General features: G+C 42.0%; 2 protein-coding genes across 2 annotated transcripts in view; one reads left to right on the forward strand and one right to left on the reverse strand.

Annotated features, from left to right (window-relative positions):
- gsap (gamma-secretase activating protein) overlaps positions 1 to 8,954 on the forward strand; it is a 30,782-nt gene extending 21,828 nt beyond the window's left edge. The window contains exons 29-32 of the mRNA XM_084000006.1: positions 3,734 to 3,795; positions 6,099 to 6,203; positions 6,722 to 6,818; positions 7,059 to 8,954. Of these exons, the coding sequence (XP_083856132.1) occupies positions 3,734 to 3,795; positions 6,099 to 6,203; positions 6,722 to 6,818; positions 7,059 to 7,159 (365 nt within the window). The 3' untranslated portion in view covers positions 7,160 to 8,954. The remainder of the gene's footprint in view (positions 1 to 3,733; positions 3,796 to 6,098; positions 6,204 to 6,721; positions 6,819 to 7,058) is intronic.
- On the reverse strand, positions 4 to 1,765 carry LOC311006464 (somatostatin receptor type 2-like; the record flags this gene model as incomplete). Its single annotated transcript, XM_083999309.1, has 2 exons — positions 4 to 543; positions 1,394 to 1,765. The coding sequence occupies 2 exons, from the start codon at positions 1,763 to 1,765 to the stop codon at positions 4 to 6; spliced, it is 912 nt and encodes a 303-aa protein (XP_083855435.1).
- Positions 8,955 to 9,207: the final 253 nt, after the last annotated feature.

Genomic DNA, 9,207 nt, shown 5'->3' on the forward strand with positions numbered 1-9,207 from the left:
TCATTAGTTATTAGGACTAGGATTGTGTTTCTCTTGTTTGATCTCTTTGTGATAATGAGATGAAAAGAAGTACAGGAACGGATTCAGACAGTGATTGAAAAAGTAAAAACACTCCACAAACGTCAGCATCTGGCTAATGCGGAGCAGGTCTTTTCTTTCTGTGAAGAGAGCGACCACGTACAGCATGCGGAGAATGACGGGAAAAAAGGCCACGGCCAGGGAGAATGCGATGATGCGAACGAAAACCTTGGTAGCTCTGGGCTGTTTCATTTTGGCCATTTGGGCTTGGCTGACCCCTCGGACAAGAAGCACGTAGCAGGTGAGCAAAATCAGGTGGCTGAGGATCATGAAGCCGATGTAGACCACCTCGAACACCGGCATGATGGAGTGATCACCGCAGGACTGGCCGCCAGTCCATTCGCTCTTGACTCTGAGTGAAAACACGACAGGAAGAGCCTCCAGGGTAGCGAGCATCCACACAGAGGAGAGTAAGAGCCGCTGCCAATTCCGGGCCAGTTTGCTCCACTTCTGGGGATGAAGAATCTGCCAAATGAAAAGGAAGTTTTTAGTTTTGCATAACATAAATCATCAGATCAATCTAGCAGTGGTCTTTTTTTTTTTATCTCAACCCAAATCCATTTTAAATGGATAGTTAATTGGCAAACTGGCCCATTGCCATAATCCCTATAGTTTTAGGAGTACGTTTGTTACCTTTAATTGTCGGTGCAAGCTATTTTTAGAACGGCGGAGCAGAGATAGATAGATAGATAGATAGATAAACTTTATTGTCTGTCACGAGTGACAGAAATTCGTCTTTGACAGGCTCAATAAAAACACTAAGAAACAAACAGACATTAAAAACAACAATGTTGTGCAATCATTCTAAAAAAAAGGAGGGGGGGGCTGTTAAAGGCAGCAGAATGTTCATTTCTTATTGTTCAGGATGGTTATTGCAGAGGGGATGAAAGATTTTTTGTAGATGTTTTTCCTGGCCAGTGGGACCTTATGGCGTTTGCCTGATGGCAGCAGCTGGAAGCAATGGTGAAGGGGGTGGCGCCGCGAGCTGCTCAGAGCTACACTACGGAGTCTCATGGGATTTCTTGGTTTCTATCATCAAACTCATCAAATACACAATCCAACACCTCCAAAACGCTCTGGTGGACCAGTTGTGACCGGCACATTCACCACGCTACGAGATAATAACGGAACAAGCAGCTCGCGGCTCGGCTCCGCCGTTCTAAAAATAGCTTGCACCGACAATTAAAGGTAACGAACCTACTGCTATGACTATATGGATTATGGCAATGGGCCAATTTGTCAAAATGTTGAACTATCCCTTTAACCTAATAAAAAAAATGTCCAAAATCTCTAATTGGGAGTGGTAGATTCATACCTGGTAGTATCTCTGAATGCCTATCAGCACCAGGATGTTTAAGTCGGAGCTGATGCAGAAGAAGAAGAAGTAGAAGAGAAGCTGACAGACGGCGTAGGGCGGACGAGATCCACCGTAGAAAACCGCCACGCCGAAGGGCAAGCAGAGCAGGCAGAGGAGGTCCGACACCGCCAGGTTGAAGAAGAGCCGCTGAGTGATGGTGGAGCCGTGGAGATGCCTGCTGAGTTTTGCTATCACCCTGATGTTGGCGGGGATACCCAGCAGGCAGATGACCGCAATCACCCCGGCAACGACGTACCAGGAGCCGGGCACGGAGTCTGAGGAGGGGGTGGTGGAGCTGGAGCCGTTGAAGGAGCTCTCGTTAGAACTCATCGTTGGATAGAAAAGTGATGAGACTGAAGAGATGAGTTGTGTCGAGCTCAGGCTGTGCCACCTGGTTGTTGTCTGTGTCGTGCAACAACATATGTACGACCACACCCCAGTGGTCTGTGGTCTCAGTGCCGCTAACAGCAACTCAGGTTCTCTACTCTTGGCTATTTGAAAACTCTTTATGGATTAAACTATTAAACTAAACAAAGTGAAAGTAAAGTAGCAGAGGGTTGTGACACTGCACAGCTTCATCCCAATCCCACTCACATCTTGTGGAGTCTGAGTGACTTACCCTTGAATAACTTAGCGCTGTGTCTTAATTAGAGCCTCACAGAGCTGCTAATGTGGCTAATGTGGCTGTGGGCACCTAGTTAGGCACAGGAGGCCCAGGTGTTCATCACTTGTTGTGAACTACTTAGTGAAATACATGTGAAAAAAAACCCACAGGACAGCAACTGTTACCACTAGATGGAAACAGGTCTGATGTGGAATTTCAATATAAAAGCAGATAAATAGGACATATAAATATAACTCAACAAACACAGTAATTCCACAACTCCATACACCCATATACACCACCACTTACAAGCACAATGCACAAGCACTTTATTCCACGTAACCTGCCATGTTGTATTCGTCTTCTCATCTTCTTTTACCTCGTCCATTGTTTTTATGCTCTATGTGTTTTTTCTCTGTTTCCTGCTCTTATGATGTGTATGATTTTAAGTATGTAGGCCACCACTGTGATGGGCAGTTGCAATGTCATTGTATTTTAATGCAGTGACAATAAAGGCCTCTTAAACCTCTTATATCCATACAGTAAATTTTACATATTTTTGTTGTATTTTTCCTTAATTTTTCTTCTTATTCTTATGTCTTTTGTTATTTCCAAAATGTTTTATTTCATACTGACTTAATGAATGATTTGTTTTTGGTCATAGTTGTAGCTGAAGAATAAATAAGTCTTGATCACTGAAGCCATAAAAACGGGTCACACCGCACATACAGTACTGTAGCTGTGACATCAGTTTGACCCAGTTTGACATGAGACAGCAACAGACACCATGAGGATTCACCACCTCACTCATAAATCCTCCCCAGTGTGTATTTTGTGTCAAAGTGTATCGTTCAAAGGACAAACACTGCGACTTGGCGCCCAAATCAACAGGACCAAAATATCCGACCTTCCTCGTCGCTCTCGATGCCGTTGTACTTTCTCTTCCTCACGCACACAACAAAAAGATCTCCAGAGATGAAAAGAATGATTTGAAAGGGCCGAGTCCGAAACTTAAAAGTGAGAGAAAAGGCCGTTTCATGACTTTGAAGTAGGAGGGTTCACGCGTCACTTCTCCCCAGGGAGTAATCAAATATCTATATACCCACTCTACATTCAACTGGTGCGCGCTCCCCGCCTCATTACAAACACACACAAACATTTTCACATGTAGTTTTCTCTCAGTCCAAAGCAGTCGTCGCCCTTAACCCTGGGTGCAGACCTTTGATACACTGCCTACATGTGGTAACCATGGATACTTGCTGGACACATGGGAGGAGCAGTAAAGTCCTCCCTCTTGGTGGCTGAGCACAAATCTGGGATTTTGACGATTGTGTTGGTGTCAGAGCTGCACAGTTGATCACAATTGAATCAGAATTGCAATATGGCCAAGTGCAATATTCAAATCACAGGAGCTGCTGTTTATTAGGTTAAGTGACAACATTGCTTTGCATTGACAGCACCATGAAATAAAGAAAATCATATGATCGATTTCTGCAGAAACATCCCTTCCAACAACAATGACAATATCTGCCCATCTAACTGCAATATGATGTTTTTTGCATATTGCACTCCTCTCTAATTAGCATTTATTTGAATGTTTTGATGCACATGCTGAAAGAATGTGTCAGTTCTGTCTCAGACTGGTGTCCAGAAGAGTAATTAGTGTCTCTCATTTCCTTCTGCTTTGTGTTTAGATTTGGACAACAGCGACGCCAACGAGAGACTTAAGTTCAGCATACTTAAAAGACTCCCCGAGGTATGTGTGTGTGTGTGTGTGTGTGTGCGCGTGTTTGAGTGTTTGTGTTTGTGTGTGTGTGTGTGGCCACAACACAAACAGCTGTGACTGTTATCGGCCATGATGACACATAGACACAGTGGTTTGGCTGGAGCAAGTGTACTGTATGAGTGAGTGAGTGAGTGAGTGTGTGTATGAGTGAGTGAGTGAGTGAGTGAGTGTGTGTATGAGTGAGTGAGTGAGTGAGTAAGTGAGTGGGAAGTTTTGATCTTTTCTCCCATGGTTCTCTCCCCAAACTCCAATTAAGAGTTTGAAGTTATTTTAGTTCTCATCTCCCTCAAGCCCCCCTCAAGCCAATCACAAAGCACTTGTGTAACCAGCTCGTGTGTGTGTGTGTGTGTGTGAGTGAGTAGCTGGGGAGGGGTGTGTGTAAGTCGTTTGTCGGCTTAGTGCTTAGTGTGTGTGTGTTTGTGTCTCAACTGTTGTGTAACTTCCACGTGTTCCCATGTGGGTACAGTATATTTCATATTTCTGTGTTGGTGTGTTTGTGTGTGTGTGTGTGTGTGTGTTACGTCCGCACTGTGATCAGAGGAATGTTGAGTGTTTAGTGTCTCTGTTCTGTTTCCTGCTTGTCAGATTTTTTGTTGGGTGAGTTTGGCAGGCAGGAGACACACACACACACACACACTGATAGAGGTAGAAAACAGGAAATGTTTGCCCACTGTACCCGAACAAAACCCAGCATCTCCATAATTCTGGTTATTAATGTGTTAGGAACGTACAGAGGATTTCCACTGAACCTTCATATTATATTTCAGAGCTCTACACTGTGGATCAGGAGCCTCAGCTTCTTCATAGCTGTAATCCTTCTATAGCACTCATACAATAATGCTAATGTTTACTAAGTGGCGCTTTAGGCATCAACAAATGAAAACAGGCTGCAATGCACAAACTGCTTCTTATTGATTTTTATTGATGAACTCAGATGTTTGTTACGTTCACCTGTTCAACCTGGACTATAGTCACACAGTCGGTGCTGGTCACTGAGCTTGGGGCAAACTTCACACACAACTTAGTAATGGATTCATGTATAGCAGCTGCAGCTCGGCCCAGATGTAGAGTGGAAATGAAACATACAGATAAGATGTATAATTGCAGCTCTTATGGTGCTGAACATTCAGATGTTACAGCTGAATGAATTTCAGAAATATTGAAATTCCTCTTGAGGATTTTTTTTTTTTTAATTCAGTGGATGAATTATTTTGATCTTATTTGAGTTTTATGGCTTAATAAAACAAACCTCTTGTTTGATCATTATTTTCACATTACAAATTAATTTGAAATACTATGAACAAATACTTTCCAAGAATAAAGTCTCTTATTTATATTATGTTAAGGTCAAGTTAGAGGATACTTGTTGTACCTGCTCAACCCTCACTCTGCTCTTACCTGTTGCATACAGTAGGTCAACAAGGTCAATCAAAAAGTGAATCCTCCATCTAAGATTAGAAGTTTTTTGTATTCACAATTATTTTACAAGGAAATGAACTAAATTTGAGAGTAAATCCTTTAGGAGAAGTGGTTTATTTCAAACACCGTGACCCCAAGTCTGTCCTGAACTCCTGGTTGTCCTAAGGAACCAGCAGTGCTCGTGACATGATGATATTGTCATTATCGACATCGACATCAAGGCTTTTATTTTGAAATGTCACAGTGTTTAAGACAATATTGGTCAATCCTGTCCAGTCATCTGTGTAGATAGATACATGGTATCTCAATTCATTCATATGAAATTAGATAAACCATGACAGAACACATTAACCAGGATCTTTTACTGATCATCATAATTAATTTCAAGGAGGTGTGTGTTAGTATGTTTGGCCTGATTATGTACTGTAAAAAACATAAACAAAAAACTATGACGTAGCCGAGGAACTTGTCAGTATCTGGCTGTTCTTCTCGGCTCTGAAGGAAACACAATCCTTCAGCAGCTCTGGATCAACTTGGCAGCGCTGTTTGAAGCTGGACAGAAAAGGCAGCCTTGAGGAAAAGCTGCATTCTTTCTCACTGTCAGTCACACCGGCAGTCACCGCTTGCTTAACTTTTATTTATCACTGTGCTGTTGGTTGCACAACACGGAGAAATAGGATTTCTATGAAAACTCATTAGCAGTCAACACGACCATAATGGGTCTGAGTTCCAGTTGGCAAAATAGAAGCACAGATGTTCACATGCTCCAGGGATGCTTTTTTTTTTAAATGACATCATGAGCTACATGCCTAAAATATAAACTCTAGTGTGTGTGTGTGTGTATGTGTGTGTAGCCTATGGTGCAGAGGATCTACCATATGTGGGATCATCCTGTCAGTTCGGCCTCAATCTCCAGAGATTACGTGAGGACTCTGCTGGAGAAACGCAGCAACAACAAGGTAACGCAGCACAATGTATCACTCTATCTCGCTCTCGTACACACACACACACACACACACACACACACACACACACACAATGCACTGCAGACTAGCAAACAACACACACAAACAATGGGGAAGATTCCTCCAGACAGGCATGAAAATCCCCCAGGGCAGAAAAAGTGAGTGAAAAATCATGATGTTCTGTGGCCTCTTGTGTAACAAAAAGCCTGAAATATGTTTTATCAATACAAAACCCACCGTCCTTGGCCTGTTTCATTAAACTCACCAATAAATAACCACAGCGAACACATTATCTGTCCACTTAATGCAATCAGATAGTTTCTCTTGCAGCAGACCAGTATCATATTGTGAAGTCAGAAAAGAATCCCAAGGCCTCAAAAAGGCTGTAGACCATGAACAAGTGTGTTAGGTGGCTAGTTCCTTGATTTGTATTGAGAGTGTGTATTCTGGAAATAACATGGATCCATAGTTGTGTTTTTGTGTTTTTTTGTCCTCCATTCTTTCCTCCTCAGGGTTTTGCAACCACCAGCAGAGACAGACCTGGCTTCAGACCTGAGTTCCTGCCTCTTAGCTACCTGACAACAACACTCACTGATATAGAGGAACAAGGTAGTGTATGTTTGTGTGTGTGTGCATGCATGTTTGTGCGTGCACGTGTGTCTGTTTTTATTTCCTGCCAGGTTTAGATACAGAGGCCTTTGGAGGATTAAGACAGAATGTGTGTATTCAGTGCACGCTTGGTCAAAAATGCAGCAGCATCCTTCATGAAGTTAAGGAGGAAGTGTGTCTGTTTCTGTGTGTGTGTGTGTTGACTGTTCTATAATAAGCTGCATCATCCCTCTGTTCCAGCTTTGAACCCGTTCGAGGAGCAGGAGAACGTGGACGCTCGGTTCGTGGAGGAGACGGCTCTGAAACAGACGCTAATACTGCTGGGCTTTGATAAAAAGTGAAGAATGTGGAGAAAGGAGGAAGAGGTGGGGCGGGGGGGGGGGGAATGCGGATGGATGGATTGAGGGGGAAACAGATGAGGGGGAAAATGCGTTGGAGAGCACAGTCATCATTGACTGGGCCTTGAGGACAAGTAACGGATGGGTGGATGATGGAGGGCTGGGAGTGTGAGATGAATGGAGAGATTGAAAGGCAGAGCGCTCATACACAAGCCCTCAATGGATGATGACAAATTAGAGAGAAGGAGAGGGAGGGATGGATGGAGGGATGGATGGATGGATGGAGAAAGAACAGATCTGAGGGGAAAGCAGATGAAGAAACGACCCTCACTGTTTATTATAAATCCTGACATGTGTGTGTGAGAGAGAGACAGCGAATGCAACCAAAACTCTCACCGCAACAGCTTCATCGTACAGTACTTTCAGGAAATATGCTTTTCAAATATTTATTGATAATCAATAACAGCAGGCAGCTATTTATATTAACTCAATGTCTGTTGTAGCAGCAGCCATTCTCTCCAGTGCCTCCTCATTCAACTTCTCTGCTGTCTTTCAAACAATTTATGATCACGGATGTCAAATCCTGCAAACAGTATTTATAAATCAAACAGCGTTGTTTATCCTCCTGTGTTTCCTGTAATGTCGCCGCTCCCCCATCAACTTGATTACACGCTGACAAAAGCTTCACAGACACACAGGGCTGGATATGTGCGAGCGGTGGCAGCTGTGCATTTAATCTGAGCTCAACACTTAGCTGTACAGAGGGGCTGCAGTAGAAAAGTGCCCCAAGGCGCAAATCATTGAGGGTGTTAAGTAAATGTACAAATTAATGAGGATTCTTTATCAAAATGAAAAGTGTCAGATAAGAAGGATGTTTTCAGATTTTAGACGATGAAGATGTGGATTAACCAAAAGTGACTAAAACTAAACAAGGTGTTTGAAATGTTGAGGGAGTTCACCATTTGTTGCCTTGTTGAGGGGTCTCATTTAAAATATGTTATAGTTAAAGTTTAGCACATTTGTCAAAAAAAAAAGAGCCTCTGCCAAAGTTTTCATAAGAATACAACTTTATAAATTTAGATTTGAACTTTATAAGATGAAATAAAAACCTTATTCAAATTGAAGGTTGCAATCATAAGCAATAACACTCATGCTAATGGCTAATGCTAACTTGATATAGGCCTACAACAGCAACAACTGTTTTGGCTGGTGATATATTATGTTTCAGCATTCACTATCATCTCGTAATTGTTGCATAACGTCAGTGTTTGATATTCTGCGCTACAGTCAGTATAGATATATTTAAAGATTCCCAGCTCTATACTTAATAATTAATACATTATACATGATGCATAATAAATGAGGGGGAAACAGCAGTTCAGTAACTTTCTTGCAAAATAAGTCGAAAAATGCTTTGCCAACCATAACAACAAACAAGATAGAAGATAAATACAGAAATAAGACCTGAAAAAAAAAAACAAGGCTCACTTTCAGTCCACACACACAAATGCTCAAACGTCTGGTTTGAGTAACGTGAGCATGTGTCCTCAATCACGACTGAGCTTTTGCTGTAAGTGGAGAAGCTCTGTGGTAGTGGTGGTTGTGTATCTGTGTTTTGAGTGTATGTGTGTTGTGTGTGTTTGTTCATAATCAGTTTTTGATAGTGTCAGAGTATTGGCACCCTGCGCAACCCACCCGAGACTAAATACCAGGGATTATTTACATCTCACGTCCTGCTTTGATTTGAGAAATGACATAACATTCCTCTGAAGAAGAAAAAGGGATTTCTTTCCACTCGTGATTCATATGTTTACAGAAAAAACTGTTTTGTAAGATGAAATATGAATAAAGAGAATTTTTCGTTTTCGTTTTTGTGCTTTTACTGGCTGTACGTTTGAAGAATGTGGTGCACAGAGGCTTTGTGGTGAGTTAGGCCTTGGCTCACTTTGTTTCTATTTAATTTCCTTTGAACCCTGGTAAAAAAAAAAAAAAGAAAAGAAAAAGAAAAATAGTACTAATTGCACTGAGGAGCCTTGAGATGAATTTGGAAA

This window comes from Trachurus trachurus (genome assembly GCF_905171665.1).
Source record: "Trachurus trachurus genome assembly, chromosome: 23".
In the NCBI taxonomy this organism is placed as follows: domain Eukaryota; kingdom Metazoa; phylum Chordata; class Actinopteri; order Carangiformes; family Carangidae; genus Trachurus; species Trachurus trachurus.